Genomic DNA, 19,536 nt, shown 5'->3' with positions numbered 1-19,536 from the left:
CCACAGGAGAGTCATCTGGTGTTTTATTTTGGATGCCTATTGGAAGCATCCTGTCCTGTTTTTGTAAATGTTTTGATATTGTCTGCTGTTTTGGGGGCATTCAGTAGTTATTTTTCTCATTCATTGATTGTAGATTTGTTTGTTTCATCCCATTTTTTAAAAAAAAATTTGACTATGTTTGAGCAGGCGGACTGTGTGTTCTTTGTTGTTTGCTTGTCTTTGCGCTCAATACTTTTCACCTCCTTCTCCAACTGGCATGGTCAGTCACTCAGATATGGTACAGCAGGGCAGGTCTAGTTGAAGAGGGGTTACTGGGATGGGTTGTTTGTGGCACTTACTACAGCCACAAAAGCAGCTTGGTAATCAGTGCAGGGCAAGTTCCAGTAGGCCATGCCTGTGCTGCTTCGTGGTGTGATGTCAAGCGCACGGTGCAGGTAGGCAGGATGCAGTGGGGAGATTGTTATGTGTGGAGCTAAAATGGATATGGGAGAGAGGAGAGAGGAACAGGAGCCAAAAACCTACGAAGAAACAAACAAGAATGCTAGGGGTGCCTGCCGTTGGAATGTAGAGATGAGAGACTATGAAATGGAGAAAAACAGAAAGGGGAAGAGGAAGAAAAGAAAAGAATTAATAAATAAAAATCAGAAAGGTTAAAGAACCCCAAAGTTTCCAGGGATCCCACCGATGCAGCTTTGAGGTCTGGGGAAGTCAGTCTCAGGTGCTGCAGTACAGCCTGGCTAGAAGGCATAGAGGTATACAACGCCTGGTATTCAGGGATTAGAAAGAGAAGGAAGATATAGAGAGACGAGAAACTGAACAATGAGGAAAGACAAAAAGGGAAAAAGAGGTAAAAGAAAACAAAACAAATTAAAAAAAAAAAAGAACAAGAAAGGCCCCCCAAAAATATACAGAAAAAAAAACCAACGAAAAAAGAAATGCTCTCAGGGATCTCTCTGCATGTCTGTGGAAGCTGAAGGGGAGTTCCTTGCCACGCAGCTCTGCCTGGCCAGAAAGGGCTCCCGACTCAAGCAAAGGAAAAGAAAACAAACAAACAATTCAAAACAAACAAACGAACAAAAGCCTCGGGATCCCACCAGCGTGGTAGCCCAGACCGGGAAGCAGCTCCACACTCGAATGGATCTCCACAGCCCCTCAGGAAGAAGTAAAGATGGCGCACTGAGCCAGGCACTCGAGCGAAAGGAGAGGGAGGTGGCGAGAGGTAAGTAAGAAATCATAAGAAGCAGGAAAAAAAAGCAACACCATCAGCCAACAAATGGCACTCAGAGAGCCAGGTAGTGCAGGCTGGTGTTCCTGGAGAAGAGATTGTGTCCGTGGGAAGCAGAGGAGGCCAAGTGTGGGTGAAGAAGGGTAGAGAGTGGGAAAGCGTATATCACAAATTGCCGGTGCTGTGCAGCCCCCTCAGGAAGAAGCAAAGATGGCACACGGAGCCAGGCACTCGCGCAAAAGGAGGGGGAGGTGGTGAGAGGCAAGTGATAAATCAAAAGAAGCAGAAGAAAAAAGCAACACTAGCAGCCAACAAATGGCACTCAGAGAGCCAGCTAGTGCGGACTGGTGTTTCTGGACAAGAGACTGTGTCCGTGGGAAGCGGAGGGGGCCGAGTATGGGTGAAGAAGGGTAGAGAGTGGGAATGCGTATATCACAAATTGCCGGCGCTCTGCAGCCCCTCAGGAAAAAGCAAAGATGGTGCACGGAGCGAGGCACTCGAGCGAAAGGAGGGGGAGATGGCGAGAGGCAAGGAAGAAATCAAAAGAAGCGGAAAAAAGCAACACCAGCAGCCAACAAATGGCACCCAGAGAGCCGCCCGCTTGGGTGTGTGGAATCCAAGCAGCCGGTGTTTCCTGGTCAAGAGACTGTGGCCACGGGAAGCAGAGGAGGCCGAGCTGGGGCGAAGAGGGGTGGGGGGTGGGAAAGCGCACACCGCAAATTACTTGTTGTTTTGTCTCCCGCTGGACGCTCCGTGAGGCTGCTTTCTCGTACCCCGTTTGCTGGTCTCCGATAGGAGTCCAAGATGGTGGATCTGTTGCGTTAGCTGGTAGGGGACCTCTGCATGAATCTCTCCTCGCTCTCCATTCTCTGTCAGTTTTCTCACTCCATTTGGTTCTTGGCTGAGTTCTTTATCTCTTCATTTGATGTTTTAGGGTTTCAGGATTGTTGTATTCTCTGTTCGGCTTAGTTTTTCGGATCTTTGCTGTGGAGGGACGGCGTGGTGCTTCTGCCTAGAGCGCCATTTTGCCGGAACCTAAAAAGACACTTTTTTAAACAATTGGTGCTGGCAAAACTGTATGTCCATCTGTAAAAAAATGAAACAGGGCCCATACCTTACACCATACACGAAAACTAATTCAAAATGGATTAAAAACCTAAATATAAAATCCAAAACTATAAAGATCATAGAAGAAAAAATAGGATCAACATTAAAGGACCTAATATACACCATAAATCGCATGCAAACCATAACTAACAATACACAAATGCCAGAAAATAAGCTAGATAACATATCTTTTAAAAATTAAACACTTATGCCCATCAAAAGACTTCACCAAAAGAGTAAAAAGAGAACCTACAGACTGGGAAAAATTTTTTGACTATGACAAATCCGACTAAGGTCTAATCTCTGAAATTTGTAGGAAAATCCAACACCTCTACAACAAAAAGTTAAATAATCCAATTAAAAAATGGGCAAAGGGTATGAACAGACTTCGCCAAAGAAGACATTCATGTTTAAATGCTCGAGATCAGTAACCACTAGAGAAATGCAATCAAAATTACATTGAGATACCATCTCACCCCGACATTACTAGCATGAATCAAAAAAACAGAAAATAACAAATGCTGAGGAGGCTGTGGGCAGCTTGGAACTCTTATGCACTGCTAGTGGGAATGTAAAATGGTACAACCATTTTAGACAACGATATGACGCTTCCTTCAAAAGCTAGAAATCAAAATACCATATGATCCAGCAATCCTATTACTAAGAATATATGCTTGGGAAATAAGAGCCATCACGTGAATCAACATATGCACACCCATGTTCATTGCAGCATTATTCACAACAGCAAGAAGATGGAAACAACCTAAGTGCCCATCAACAGATAAATGGATTAACAAACTATGATACATACACACAATGGAATACTATGCAACAATAAAGAAAAATGATGAATCTGCAAAACATCTCACAATGTGGATGAATCTGTAGGGCATTATGCTGAGTGTAATAAGTCAATCACAAAAGGGCAAATTCTGTATAAGACCACTATTATAAAAACTCATGAAAAGGTTTACACACAGAAAGAAACAATCTTTGATAGTTACTAGGAAGGGTAGGGGTGAGGAGGGAAAAGCACTAACTAGACAATAGATAAGTGGTAACTTTGGTGAAGGGTAAGACAGTACACAATTCTGGTTAAGTCAGCCCAACTTGACCAAGGCAAGGTCATGGAAGCTTCATAGACACGTCCAAACTCCCTGAGGGACCAAGTTACTGGGCTGAGGGCTGGGGACCATGGTGTCCGGGGACATGTAGCTCAGGTGGCATAACATAATATAAAGAAAATGTTCTGCATGCTACTTTGGTGAGTAGCATCTTGGGTCTTAAAAGCTTGTGAGCAGCCATCTAAGATACTCTACTGGTCCCACTCCATCTGTAGCAAGAGAAAATGAAGAAAACCAAAGTCAAAAGGGAAAGATTAGTCCATATGACTAATGGAACATAACTACCACAGCCTCCACCAGACTGAGTCCAGCACAACTAGATGGTGCCCAGCTACCAGCACCGACTGCTCTGATAGGGATCATAATAGAGGGTCCCGGACAGAGCTGGAGAAAAATGTAGAAAAAATTCTAGTTCACAAAAAAAAAAAGACCAGACTTATTGGTCTGACAGATACTGGAGAAACCCCAAGAGTGTGGCCCCCCACACCTTTTTAACTCAGTATTGAAGTCACTTCTGAGGTTCACTGTCCAGCCAAAGATTAGACGGGACCATAAGACAAAACCAGACTAACGTGGCACACCAGCCCAGGGGCAGTGACAAGAAGGCGGGGACAGGAAAGCTAGTAATAGAGAACCTAAGGTTGAGAGGTGGATAGTGTTGAAATGTTGTGGGTTTGGCAGCCAGTGTCACAAAATAATATGTATATTAATTGTTTAATGAGAAACTGATTTGCTCTGCAAACCTTCATTTGAAATACAATAAAAAGAAAAAGAAAAAAAAAAGATTTGCAGCCTTGAAACCCCATGAGACAGTTCTACTCTGTCCTATAGGGTTGGTATGAGTCGGAATTGACTCAAAGTCAATTTTTTTTAATGTCCTTATAAGAAGAGAAGAAACACAGAGATAGATACACAGGGAGAACACTATGAAGGCATGTATTGAAGTGGTGTGTCTATAAGCCAAGGAACACAAAGGAATGCTTGGCAACCACCAGAAATTGGAAGAGGCAGGGAAGGATCCTCCCCTAGAGCCTTCAGAGAGAATATGACCCTGTCCATACCTTGTTTTTGAACTTCTAGGCTCCCAAATTGTGAGAGAATAAATTTCTGTTGTTTTAAACCACGCAGTTTGTGGTAATTTGTTATGGCAGCCCTAGGCAAAGAATACAGAAGTAGATGAGACACAGCTAAAATCATACCACAGAGCCAGTGCAGTGGCTGCCACTGCTGAACTCAGAGGCGAGTGTGCCTAACTGATGAATCTAAGCCATGTCCCTGGTTTCTGGCCACCAAGGTGGATGGGAAAGTGAACATCTGACATTTGCAGCTTTAGAGTAATGGTTCTGCCTTATACGATGGAGAAACCCCAGCCAAGAGATTCAAATAAATGTCCACTGTAACATACAAAAAATAATAACAAAATAAAGATCTCTTTAAAGTGTTAAAAACCAAAGATGTCACTCTAAGGACTAACGTATGCCTGATCCAAGCCATGGTGTTTTCAATCACGTCATATGTGTGTGAAAGCTGGACAATGAATAAGGAAGACCAAAGAATTGATGGCTTTGAATTACGGTGTTGGCGAAGAATATTGAATATGTCATGGACTGCCAAAAGAACAAATAAATCTGTCTTGGAAGAATTATAACCAGAATGCTCCCTAGAAGCAAGTTTAGTGAGATTACATCTCACATACTTTGGACATGTTATCAGGAGGGATCAGTCCCTGGAGAAGGACATCGTGCTTGGTAAAGTAGAGGGTCAGCAAAAAAGAGGAAGTCCCTCAACAAGATGTATCAACACACCGGCTTCAACAATGAGCTCAAGCATAATAGCTATTGTGAGGATGGCGCAGGACTAGGCATGGTTTCCTTCTGTTGTACACGGGGTCGCTATGAGTCAGAACTGACTCAACGGCACCTAACAACAACAACATTAGGTGATATTAACTATTTATTGTTAATTAGTTAGGGAGTCAATGGCATGGTGGTTGAAATTTTAAATGTCTTCATGTATACTGAAGTATTTAGTTTAAAGTGATACAGTGTCTGAGATTTTCTTTAAAATTTTCAAGTCAAAGCCAGTGGAGGGAATAAATTAAACAAAATGGTACAATGTTGATAATTGTTGAAGCTGGGTAGCACTATATGGAGTTCATTACACCATTATATCTACTTTTAGTGTATTGTGAAAATTTCTATAATACTAATTTTTAAATTTTATTTCATTTTTTTCTTGTTGTTAAGAATAAACACAGCAGAACATACACCAATTCAACTGTTTCTACATGTACAATTCAGTAACATTGATTACATTCTTCAGGTTATGCAACCATCCTCACACTCTTTTTCCAAATTGTTCCTCCCCCAATAACATAAACTCACTGCCCTCTAAGTTTCCTATCTAATCTTTTGAGTTGCTGTTGTCAATTTGATCCCATATAGATAGTTCTTAAGATCGGACGGTACTCAAGGCAGCCATTCTTTACTAGTTAAGCTAAACTATTCTTTGGTTTTAAGAAGACTTCAGGGTGTATTTTTTGTATAAGGCTTAAAGATAATCGCAGGGCAGTAGTTTTGGGGGTTCATCCAGCCTCAGTGGCTCCAGAAAGTCTGGATTCCATGAGGATTTGTAGTTCTAGTCTGCATTTTACCCCCTTTTGATCAGGATTCTCCTATACAATCTTTGACCAAAACGTTCAGTAATGGTAGCCAGGCACCATCCAGTTCCTCTGGTCTCATGGCAAAGGAGGCAGTTGTTCATGGAGGCAATTAGCCACACATTCCATTTCCTCCTCCTATTCCTGACTCTCTTTCTTCCTCTGTTGCTCCAGGTAAATAGAGACTAACTGTACCTTGGATGACTGCTTGCAAGCTTTTAAAACCCCAGACACTTTGCAACCAACTAGCAGGTGGGACAGAATCACTAAAGACAATATTAGGCCAATTAACTGGGATGTTCCACGAGGCCATGACCCTGAACCTCCAAACCAAGAAACCAAATCCCATGACGTGTTTGTTTGTACTTAAGCAGCCTCAGCAGCTGCTCTTTGTTGTTATTGTTGTAATTATATCTATCACACAACATCTGCCAATTCAGCTTTTTACAGGTGTACAAATTATGTATATATATAAAACTTTGACAACAACAAAAAGACAAATAACCAATCATAAAATAGGCAAACTTGAATAGACATTTCACCAAAGAGAACATTCAAATGGCGATCAAACACATGAAAAGATGCAAATCAAAACCACAATGAGATACCATTTCACTCCAGTAGGATTGACACCTTTAAATTATGATATTGGTGAAGAATATTGAATATACCATGGACTGCCAGAAGAATGAACAAATTTTGGAAGAAGGACAGCCAGAATGCTCCTTAGAAGCAGGGATGGTGAGACTACGTCTCACATACTTTGGATATGTTATCAGGAAGGATCAGTCCCTGAAGAAGGACATCATGTTTGGTAAACTAGACGGTCAGGGAAAAAGAGGAAGACCCTCAACAAGATGGTTTGACACAGTGGCTGCAACAATGGGCTCAAAGATAACAATGATTGTGAGGATGGCACAGGACCAGGCAGTGTTTTGTTCTGTTGTACATAGTGTCACTGAGTCAGAACCAACTCGACAGCACCTTACAACAAAACAACAACAGCATAGCTAAGATTGAAAAAAAAAAACGTAATATAACAAATGTTGGGGAGAATGTGGGGAAATTGGAACCCTTACCCGTTCCTGGTGGGAATGCAGAATGACACAGTTGTTGTGGAAAATGGTGTGGTGATTCCTCAAAAAACTAAAAATAGAACTACCAGATGACCCATCAGTTCCACTCCTAGGTATATACCCAAAAGACTTGAAAGCAGAAACTCAGAGACTTGTACACCAGTGTTCATTGCAGCGCTATTCACTATAGCCAAAAGGTGGAAACAACCTAAATGCCCATCAACAGATGAAAGGATAAACAAAATGTAGTACATATATGCAATGAAATACTACTCAGCCAGAAGGAGAAATGGTCTTGATACATGCTACAGCATGGATGGAACTTGAACATATTATGCTGAGTAAAATAAGTCAATCACAAAAGGACAAATATTGTATGACCTCACTTATATAAAAAGACAATAACAGGCAAATGTATAGAGACTGAAGTTTATTAGTGGTTACCAGGGGTGGGAGGGAGGGGGAATGGGGATCATTTTTGCTTATGGAGCACTGAGTTTCTGTTTATGGTGATGGAAGAATCACATTGATTACAGGTAATGGTTGCACAGCCGATTAATGTAGTTGATGTCAATAAGTTGTATACCTGTAAAAAGTTGAATTGGCATAATACTAATTTTTAAAAGGTGCCTGCTATGTGTGAGCCACTCTTACATGCATTGGGAATACAGGGTTGAACAAGACAGGCAAGGTCCCAGCCCTTAGGGAGTTTTAATTTTGGTGAAAGGGAGACAGGAAATTATGCAAGGCAGTAGTAAACAGCATGATGTAATAGAGCAAAGGTCACAAACTAGAGGCATACGGGCTGAATTGGACCCAGAGATGTATTTTGTTTTATCTATGTATGTCTTTTTAAACTTCACATTTGTTAGAAGTTTTTAACAGTTATGTTATTTCCACATAAAAATCCAGATTTATAGTTACTCTTGAAAATTCAAATGCTCTGTCAACATTTGATTTGCATTACCACATGGCAAAAATTAGCTGAAGCTGAGTAACGGCTGCTCTTTGTAGATAGGGCATGAATTCTCGTGTTTTACCACAATCCCAAATTGGCTGCTTCACTCACTACTCACTATTGCCTGACCCCTTGAGGCATATCTTTGCAGCCCCTATGATAGAGTGTAATAAGAAAAGCTTTTCTGAGGAAATACCATTTGAACTGAGAACTGAATGATAAAGAGGATCTAGCCATGCAAAGAGCAGAGAGATGAGCATTCCAGTCAGAAGGAACTGCAAGTGCAAAAGGCCCTGAGACAGGAGCAAGCTTGGAATGTTAGAAGAGCAGACAGCCAGTGTTGCTGGAGCATAGCAGGTGGAGAGTGGGACAAGATGAGATTGAAGCAGTAGGCAAAGGGCACATGATGCAGGCCATGGTAAGGAGTCTGAATTTTATCGAAGGATGTTGGAAATCTACTGAGCATTTCAAGTGGAGAGTGATATGATCATCTGTTTTTAACAGATCACCTGGCTACTCTGTAGAGAATGTATTCCACAGGGTAAGAATGAAAGCAGAGTGATCAATTAGGCAGCTATTGCAGTCGTCTAGGTGAGAGATGATGGTAGCTTTAACTAGAGTATTCTCATAGAAGATACTTTTAAAAATATGCTGACGGAGCTAAACCTCAATTATAGTCTGGTCAACACCTCCCCTCCTCCCATTTCTAGAACACAAAACTGCTGCATTGGCAGTCTATTATGCTGAATCTCAAAAAAAATCAGCCAATGAAAACCCTATGGATCACAACAGTCCCATCCCGTTGTGCATGGGGTTGCCATGAGTTGGGGGCTGATTCAACAGATGTTAACATGTTGAATCAGTTACGTGTGGAATTATTTTATTAGCTCAAATTACTCATATATTTTCATTGTCACACTTAAAAACACAGTCATACTCTATAATCAAATACAGTCACACTCTATCAGTGAACACAGAGAAAATGAGAGGGAAAGGTAAAGAAAGGGCGGGAGAGAGGAATGGAGGGAGGGTGGGAGGGATGGAGAGAGAAATGATTTTTTTTATTGTGGTAGAATATATATAACAAAACATTCTCCATTTCAATCATTTTCACATGTACAATTCAGTGACATTAATTACATTCAACATGTAACAGAAACTCAGAATTCCTTAAGCAATAACTCCCCTTTTCCCCAGCCCACCTGTCCTTGGTAACCACTAATAAACTTTGGTCTCTATGCATTTGCCTATTTTAGATATTTCATATAAATGGGGTCATGCAATATTTGCCCTTTTCTGTCTGAATTGTTTCACTCAGCATAATGTTTTAAAGGTTTATTTGTGGCGTAGCATGTATCAGAACTTCATTTCTCTTTATGGCTTAATAATATTCCAAATGGTTTGCACTCAACTACTAACCTAAAGGTTGATGGTTCAAACTTACCCAGTGGCACCATGGAAGAAAGGCCTGGTGATCTGCTTTCATAAAGATTACAGCCAAGAAAACTCTGTGGAGCAGTTCTACTCTGTAGCACATGGGGTTGCCATGAGTCAGAATTAACTTGACAGCAACAAGTTTGTATGGATGTAGCACATTTTATTTATCCATTCATCTGTTGATGGACGCTTGAGTTGTTTCCACCTTTTGGCTATTGTGAATAATATGCAATGAACATTGTTGTACAAGTGTCTGTTTGGGCCCCTGCTTTCAAGTCTCTTGGGTATGTACATAAGAGTAGAATTACTGGATTCATATTGTAATTCTATGTTTAACTTTTTAAAGAACCACCAAACTTTTTCCCAGTGACTGTACCATTGTACACTCCCACCATCAATGGATGAGGGTTCCAATTTCTCCATATCCTCGTCAACACTTGTTATGTTCCTTTTTTCTGATAATAGCCATCCTAGTAGGGGTGAAGTGGTATCTCATTGTGATTTTGGTTTGCATTTTCCTAATGACTAATGACATAAAGCATCTTTTCATGTGCTTAATGGCCGTTTGTATATCTTCTTTGGTGAAATATCTGTTCAAGTCCTTTGCCCATTTTTTGATTGGGTTTGTCTTTTTTGTTATTGAGTTGTAGGAATTCTATATATATTCTGGATATAAAACTTATCAGATATATGGTTCCCAAATGTTTTCTACCCCTCTGTAGGTTTTCTCTTCACTTTGTTAATGAAGTCCTTTGATGCACAAAATTTTTTAATTTTGATAAAGTCCAATTTATCTATTTTGTCTTTTGTTGCTCATGCTTTTTGTGTTCTATGAATCCGTTGGCAAAAACTAGGTCCCAAAGCATTACCGTTTTGTTCTAAAAGTTTTATGGTTTTAATTCTTACATTTAGGTCATAGATCTATTTTGAGGTAATTTTTGTGTATGGTGTGAGGTATAGGTCCAACTTCATTCTTTTGCATATGGAGATCCAGTTGTCCCAACACTACTTGTTGAAGAGACTATACTTTCTATACTGAATGGATTTATCACTTTTGTCAAAAATCAATTGACCATAGATCTGTGGGTTTATTTCTGGATTCTTAATTGTATTCCATTGATCTATGCGTCTGTCATTATAGCAAATGACAGACTGTTTTGATTACTGTAGTTTTATAGTACATTTTGAAACCGGGAGATGTGAGTCCTCCTATTTTGTTCTTTTTTAAGATTGCTTTTGGCCATTTTGGGTCCTTGCAATTCCATATAAATTTGAGGATTGGATTTTCCATTTCTGCAAAGAAGGCTGACGAATTGTGTGTGTGTGTGTGTGTGTGAAAATATACACAGCAAAAGATACACCATTTCAACAATTTGTACATGTACCGGCAGCCCCCCGGGTTATGAACGTCTGACTTAGTACAACCCATAGTTATGAATCAACCCTTGTAAAGCCTATCAGGAAAAAACTGACTGTTCGGCCGCCGCTCACGGGATGGGCCGTGCTTCTCCCTCCCACATGCGCAGGTGCGGCAGCGGGTATTTGGGCAGCCACTGGCGGCTTGCAGACCCTTGCGACATGGTGTGTCCAGCCGTGGGCTGGCAGCAGTGAGCAGAGAGACCACCTGCACCCTTCTCCCTTGGTGCTTGGAAAGGGCTGGCCCTACTGTCTGCGTGCCCCAACTACCACTGCTCCACTCCACATGGCAGGCTTGCAGATGGTGGCAGCCAGAGGGCGGGACGTGGGTGCCTCGCTGTGCGTGTTCTCCCAGTACAACCGGTCAATGTGCTGCGCTGAGCATATGGCCAGGGCACCTCCGCAGCACATCCTTACCCAGCTCAGCCCATCCCATCCTGCCCGACGCTCTGTGCAGCCCAGAGTCATGGCAGCAACTCTCAAGGCTTCTGTTTCCACTACCACATATGGAATTTCACTATTGCAGCGGTTCTTTGCCTTTTGGTGGCTGGAAGTCGGGGGGCAGTGTTAGATTCCTGACCTCTGTACGTCCGTATGGTTTCCAGGGGTCCGTGGAGAACTTCAGACTTGAGTTTCCCAAAGCGTCCTCTTCACAACCCTTGAGCCCCAGGCTCGCTCTTAGCACATCCTGAGCGGCACTTTCTCCCTTGCATCTTGAGGCAGAGGCCTCATAGTTGCTGTGTGGGGTTGACAGGTCTAGTGAGGAGGTGATGGGGGAATGATCTGTCTTGCCCCAGCATCATCCTACCCACACACCCAACCTTCCCTGCCTCTGATGAGAAGGGTTCAAAACTCAACAGAAATGCGGCCTGGTGGTACAACGTAGATTTTTTAGTTCAGAGTCTACAATAAAATATCTAATTGGTCTCAAAGATTTTACAGAACAAAATTTTCTGAGTATTTTGAGTCACGTTTGCCCTGTAAGTATCTCTTCAACTGTGGAAAAGGTACATACAATGGTTCATAATAACAAAAACGGGCGCTACTTTGCAACATGCATCAAAACATTATTTTTATTATGTTAAAGATGTTTTAGTGTATCTGGAAGTGTTTCTTTCATGTTTTTCATGCATAGAAGAGTACATTATATACTATATACTAAGACAAACATTTGACAAACTGACATTAGATACGAACTATACCTAACTTCTGATTTACGTACAAATTCGACTTAAAGACAGAGTTAGGAATGGAATTCATTCGTAATACAGGACTGCCTATACAATTCAGTGACATTGATAACATTTTTTCAGGCTGTGCAACCATTCTCACTATCATTTTCTAAATAATTCCAGCACCATTAATATAAACTTACAGCCCCTAGGCTTCTCATCTGTCATGGATTGAATCGTGTCCCCCAAAAAATGTGTGTATCAATTTGGCTGGGCCATGATTCCTGGTATTGTGTGATTGTCCACCATTTTGTCATCTGATGTGATTTTCCTATGTGTTGTAAATCCTGCCTCTATGATGTTAATGAGAGGGGATGGGTGGCAGTTGTGTTGATGAGGCTGTACTCAATCTACCGGATTGGATTGTGTCTTGAGCCGGTTTCTTTTGGGATATGAAAGAGAGAGGCGATCCGAGAGACAGGGGGACCTCATACCACCAAGAAAGCAGTGCCAGGAGCAGAGCGCATCCTTTGGATGCAGGTTTCCTGCAGGGAGAAGCTCTTAGTCCAGGGAAAGATTGATGAGAAGGACCTTCCTCCAGAGCCGACAGAGAGAAAGCCTTCCCCTGGAGGTGACACCCTGAATTTGGACTTTTAGCCGACTTTACTGTGAGGAAATAAGTTTCTCTTTGTTAAAGCCATACTTGTGGTATTTCTGTTATAGCAGCACTAGATAACGAAGACATCATCTGACCTTTTGAATTGTCGATTTGATCCCACGTAGATAATTCTTTAAGAAAGCACATGCTCAAGGCAGACATAGTTTACTAATTAAGCTAAACTATTGTTGGTTCAAAGAAGACTTCAGGGGGGTGGTTTTGGTTTGAGATTTTGCATTGAATGTATAGATCACTTTGGGTAGTATTGACATCTTAACAATATTAAGTCTTCCAATCCATGAACACAGAATGTCTTTCCATTTATTTAGATCTTTTTAAATTTCTTTCACTTATGTTCTAAAGTTTTTAATGTACAAGTCTTTCACCTCCCTGGTTAAATTTATTTCTAAGTGTTTTATTCTTTTAGATGCTATTGTAAATGAAACTGTTTTTCTTAATTTCCTTTTCAGATTGTTCATTTCTGGTGTACAGAAACACAATTGATTTTTGCACGTTAACCTTGTGCCCTGTGATTTTGCTGAATTAATTTATTAGCTCTAGTAGCTTTCTTGTGGATTCTTTGGAGTTTTCCATATATAGAATAATGTTATCTGTAAAAAGGGATAGTTTTACTTCTTCCTTGTCTGACTAGAATTTTCAGTACAATATTGAACTGCAGTGGTAAGAGCAGGCATTTTTGTCTTGTTCTTGATCCTAAGGGGAAAGCTCTTAGTCTTTTCTCCATTGAGTATGATGTTAGCTGTGGGTTTTTCATAAATGCCTTTATCAGATTGAAGAATTTTTCTTCTATTACTAGTTTGTTGAGTATTTTTATCATGAAAGGGTGTTGGATTTTGTCGAATGCCTTTTCTGTGTTGATCCAGATGATTATGTAGTTCTTTTCCTTCTCGTTCTATTAATATGATATATTACAATCATTTATCTTATAGTGTTGAACCACCCTTACATTCCTGGAATAAATCCCACTTGGTCATGGTATATAATCCTTTTAATATGGTGTTGGACTCGATTTGTTAGTGTTTTGTTGAGAATTTTTGCATCTATATTCATAAGGGATATTGGTCTGTAGTTTTCTTTTCTTGTGGTTTCTTTGTCTGGCTTTGCTATCAGGGTAATGCTTGCCTCTTGAATGAGTTAGGGAAGTATTCCATATTATATTTCATGAAGAGTTAAAGAAGGATTTGTGTCAGTTCTCCTTTAAATGTTTAGTAGAATTCACCAGTGAAGCCAGCTGGTCCAGGACTTTTTTGGGGAAAAGGTGTGTGATTATTGATTCAATTTCTTCACTTGTTTTGGGTCTTTTGAGATTTTCTATTTCTTCATGAGTCAATTTATGTGCTTTAGGAATTTGCTCCTTTCATCTAAGTTATCTAATTTGTTGGCATAGTATTGTTGAAAAATGATTTTTTGTATCAGACTTACGGGTTGAAGAGAACCCTGAACTAATGAGTCAGAAAAACTCTAATGGTCCCAGCTCTGTCACTCACTTGCTGTGTGACCTTGGGCAAGTCACTTGACATGGCCTACGTGTTTATCTGTAAAATCATCATTTGAACTGACTGCTCTAGAATGTCTCTTCTATTTTCCAAACTGTTGTTCTGAGAACCACTTCCTTTACCATGTTGTTGGAGTTTTATCCACATGATAAAATCCAGCCTCTAAAGATAAGAGATAAATTATGAATACTTGTTTTCAGATAGGGAAGTTGGGTTAAACAGAGGCTGAATAATTTGCCCAAGATCACTCAAGCAATTGATAGTATAGTTTGTTTCATAATACAAAAATCTTATGATCATATATCCATATATGAAAGCTTTTCCATTCTACCTATGTCCCCCAAAAGGTGCTTTCTAGATTAATCCAACAGGGAAAAAATACATAACACAATTTACCTATGTGATCTTCCTTTTGATTGATAACTTTAAATACAATTAGTTGACTACCCTTAATCAGTGTATAACAAGCCATCCAGCTAGGGTAGTAAGATATATGGTCTCATATTGAGCTAGAATCAGTGCTAACCATCTTATTTTTCCTACAGCTGTACGATTTTGTGACCGATGCCATCTAATCAAGCCAGACCGCTGCCACCACTGCTCTGTCTGTGCCATGTAAGTCACAGCCATATTTCTCCTGAGCTGATCCTAACATATAACCATGCCTGGATTAAGAACATTTCCTTTCAATCATGATGAACACATGCCAAATACCTTTATGGAGATCAGGATGATTCACCTATTATAAAGATAGGATAGAGAAATAAAACTCGCATTTTAAAAATAAGTTATTTTAGAACATTTTTAGATTTACAGAATTATTGTGAAGATAATATAGAGAGTTCCCTTATACGCTACAACCATTTCCCATATTGTTAACATTTTATATTAGTATGGTGCATTTGTTACAATTAAAGAACCAATATTGATGCATTGTTTTTTAACTAAAATCCATACCATATTTAGTGTTTCTGATTTTCCCTAAAGTCCTTTTTCTGTCCCAGGATCAGATCTAGGATACTACATTACATTTAGAAGTCATGTCTCCTTACAGTCTTTCTAGGCTGTGACAGTTCAGACTTGTTTTTGATGACCTTGACAGTTTTGAGTACTAGTCAGGTATTTTGTATAATGTCCCTCAACTTGAGTTTGTCAATGTTTTCTCATGATTAGACTGGGGTAGTGTGTTTGTCATACTGTGGTGGTTGCATGTTGCTGTGATGCTAGAAGCTATGCCACCAGTATTGATATACCGGCAAGGTCACCCATGGTGGACAGGTTTCAGCTGAGCTTCCAGACTAAGACAAACTAGGAAGAAGGACCTGGAAGTCTACTTCTGAAAAAAATGGCCAGGAAAACCTTTTGAATAGAAGCAAAACATTATCTGATATAGTGCCAGAAGATGAACCTCTCAGATTAGAAGGCACTCAAAATACGACTGGGAAAGAGCTGCCTCCTCAAAGTAGAGTCAACCCTAATGATGCAGATGGAGTAAAGCTCTCGGGACCTTCATTTACTGATGTGGCATGACTCAAAATGAGAAGAAACAGCTGCAGACATCCACTACTAATTGGAATATGGAATGTACAAACTATGAATCTAGGAAAATTGGAAGTCGTCAAAATTAAATAGAATGCATAAAGATCAATATCCCAGGCATTAGTGAACTGAAATGGACTGGTATTGGCCATTTTGAATCAGACAATCATATGGTCTACTATGCTGGTGTCTTAGGCTGGGTTATCTAGAGAAGCAAAACCAGTAAAGTGTATAAATATGTATAGAGAGAGTTTTATATCAAGAAAATGGCTCACAAGGTTGTAGAGACTGGAAAGCCCCAAGTCCGTGGGTCAGACTGGATGCTTCTTCTGGCTCACAGGCTGCAGAGACTAACAAATACCAAGATTGGAAGGCAAGATGGCAGGTAAGTTGCTAGCTCAACTCCCAAGAACCAGAGGTAAGATGAACAGGAGCCAACTGCAGGATCAGTGAGAAAAAAGCCCACAAGCCTTGCCAGAAAGTCCACCTCTATTGGATGCAGGCCACACCCCAAGGAAACTCCCTTTCAACTGATTGGCTATTCACAGCAGATTCCATCTTGAAGGTGATCACACTGTATCATATCTCATCATAGAGGTAATTATGGCATTATACCACTGCCACACTACATCATAAGTGCCAAACCACTGAGAATCATGGCCCACCCAAGTTGACACACAACCTTAATGATCATAGTCCACCCCTTGTCAACATGACACCTGTACACATCTCCTTAAACCATACATAATCTCTGAATAAAGACAATTATGAAGTCATACTTGCACATAACATGATACAACTAGCATGCGTACAACCAAAAACACACTAATCCTATTTACATCTTACATTTTATAAGTGAAGAAAACAAAAATATTTGATGCACACATACAAGGAAGAAATACTGATAACAATTACAGTCCTCGTTTCTGCAACTGGTCACATGGTCATAACTGGTATTTAGAACTACCTTCTTCAACCAACCATTCCGTATTCCTGTTGCCCTCAGCAAGCACCTCAGCTGGTCGTGATTCTTTGCCTGGTGGGGTGACTCTATTCATTCCTGAAGGACCTGGGCCATTAGTAATCATGTCAGAATTGGGTTGCTGTAGTTTTCCATTGACTTTAATCACAGGGCATGACAGTACTAAGAGATGCCCTAAGGGATCTCCTGCATTCCAGACACACTCTTCTTTACCTCCATTATGTAATATCAATCTGATTTCCTTTCAGTAATCAGGATCAATCACACCAGCCAATATGGTAATTCCCTTCTTTACCTGTTGATCGAGAAGTATAAGGAGCCCAAAGTGGCCAGGTGGCGTTGTTAACTTCCAGTTCAATGGAAACAGTGATGAGTCTCCAGGTGGGAGCATTCCTCCCTTTGGAACTAAGACCTCTAGACCTACAGGGCATAGGATGGTGGGCACAGGAAGCAAAAATTTTATGAGCGGGTCACTAGGGGTAATAGTGAGTGGTACCACTCCTATTTCCACCCCTTGACTCCTGGACCCATGAGTCCTCGCTACAGGAGAAGCAGCACCATATACTGAATGCTGGTTGAGAGCATATACAACCACCTGGAAAATATTGCCCCAACCCTGCAAGGTATTGCCACCTAGCTGGCACCGTAATTGTGTCTTTAGAAGGGCATTCCATGGTTTTATCAAGCCAGCTGCTTCAGGATGACATGATAAGACTAGTGAATTCCATGAGGATGGGCCCATTGCTGCACTTCATTTGCTGTGAGGTGAATCCCTTGGTCCGAGGTGATGCTGTTTGGGATACCATGGGGGTGGATAACGCATTCTGTAAGTCCATGGATGGTAGTTTTGGCATAAGCATTGCGTGCAGGGAAGGCAAATCCATATTCAGAGTAAGTGTCTATTCCAGTAAGAACAAAATGCTGCCCTTTCCATGATAGAAGTGGCCCAATGTAATCAACTTGCCACCAGGTTGCTGGCTGATCACCTCGAGGAATGGTGCCATGTCGGGGACTCAGTGTTGGTCTCTGCTGCTGGCAGATTGGGCACTCAGCAGTGGCTGTAGCTAAGTGTCTTAGTGAGTGGAAGTCCATGGTTCTGAGCCCATGCACAGTCTACATCCCTGCCACTGTGATCATTTTGTACATGAGCCCATTGGGCAATGACGAGAGTGGCTAGGAAAAGAGGATGACTGGTTTCCACAGAATGTGTCATCCTATCCGCCTGATTGTTAAAATCCTCCTCTACTGAGGTCAGCCTTTGGTGAACATTCACAGGAGACACAAATGTGTTCACTTCTTTGGCCCATTCAAAGAGATCTAGGCACATGCCTCTTCCTCATACCTCCTTGTCTCCAATTTTACAGTCATGTTCCTTCTAAGTCTCTGATGGTCCAGACAAACCATTGGCCACAGCCCATGAATCAGTATACAATCGCACATCTGGCCATTTCTCCTTCCAAGCAAAGTGAACAATCAAGTGCACTGTTCGAAGTTCTGCCCACTGGGAGGATTTCCCTTCACCACTGTCCTTCAGAGAGGTCTGCAGAAAGTGGGACCAAATTCTTTCTTAGTTATCTAGTGCTGCTATAACAGAAATAGAACAAGTTGATGGCTTTAGCAAAGAAAAATTTATTCTCTCACAGTTTAGGAGGCTAGAAGTTTGAATGCAGGGCATGAGCACCAGGGGAAGACTTTTTTTCTCTCCCGGCTCTGGAAGAAGATTCTTGTCATCAATCTTGCCCTGGTCTAGGAGCTTCTCAACGCAGAGACCCAAGGTCCAAAGGACAAGCTCCCCTCCCAGCTCTTCTTTCTTGGTGGTATGAGGTCCCAGAAGGGGACTGTAGTGCTGCTGCGGTCCACTTTCCAGTGGTGCCTGCATATCACACAGAACCATTTGTAAACCAGGCACCAGTTTGCTCTTGCTCAGTCCAGTGATCATAAGAAACTCCCCATGAGGCCATAGGTGCAGACTGGGATATGGAAGGTAATGTGACAGGAGTGGAGACCACGGTCATTTGGGCCACTTCCTCACACAACTTACTTGTGCATTCAGGTCCTGCTGGGACCTGATCTTGTATATACCACTTTCATTTAATGATGGAGTGCTGCTGTTCACATCCAGATTTATGGCTCTGTGGGTCAGACAACACCCAGTTCCTGATGGGCAGCTCAGGCTGCATAGTGACTTGGTAGCCCATGGTTAAGCGTTCAGTCTCCACCAAGGCCCAGTAACAATCCAAAAGCTGTTTCTCAAAAGGAAGGTGGTTACCTGCAGAAGATGGCGGGGCTCTGCTCCAAAATCCTAAGGGGCTGCACTGTGATACACCCAGTAGAGGCCTGCCAAAGACTCCAAACAGTATTTCTATCTGCCACTGACACTTCAAGCACCATTGGATCAGCCAGAGCATGTGGCCCAAGTGGCAGAGCTGCTTGCACAGCAGCCCAAGCCTGTTGAAGAGCCTTCTCTTGTTCTGGGCCCCATCCAAAACTAGCAGCTTTTCGAGTCATTTGTTAAATAGGCCAGAATAGCACATCCAAATGAAGGATATGTTACGTCCAAAATCCAAAGACACCCATGTCATGGTTTGAATTATGTCCCCCAAAAAATGTGTGTATCAGTTTGGCTAGGCCATGATTCCTGGTATTGTGTGATTTTCCTGTATGTT

At 41.4% G+C, this 19,536-nt stretch overlaps 1 protein-coding gene across 2 annotated transcripts in view; it reads left to right on the top strand.

Moving 5' to 3' along the window:
• The window catches only part of ZDHHC15 (zinc finger DHHC-type palmitoyltransferase 15), a 224,416-nt gene that overhangs the window by 143,965 nt on the left and 60,915 nt on the right, over positions 1–19,536 (top strand). For both annotated transcript variants that reach the window (XM_004380170.2, XM_023734698.1), the window contains exon 5: positions 14,895–14,964. In XM_004380170.2, coding sequence (XP_004380227.1) covers positions 14,895–14,964 — 70 coding nt within the window. The remainder of the gene's footprint in view (positions 1–14,894; positions 14,965–19,536) is intronic.

Source organism: Trichechus manatus, unplaced genomic scaffold (genome assembly GCF_000243295.1).
Source record: "Trichechus manatus latirostris isolate Lorelei unplaced genomic scaffold, TriManLat1.0 scaffold00070, whole genome shotgun sequence".
NCBI classification, from domain to species: domain Eukaryota; kingdom Metazoa; phylum Chordata; class Mammalia; order Sirenia; family Trichechidae; genus Trichechus; species Trichechus manatus.
Note: the sequence above shows the minus strand (reverse complement) of the source record. Positions and strands in the feature narration are given on the sequence as shown.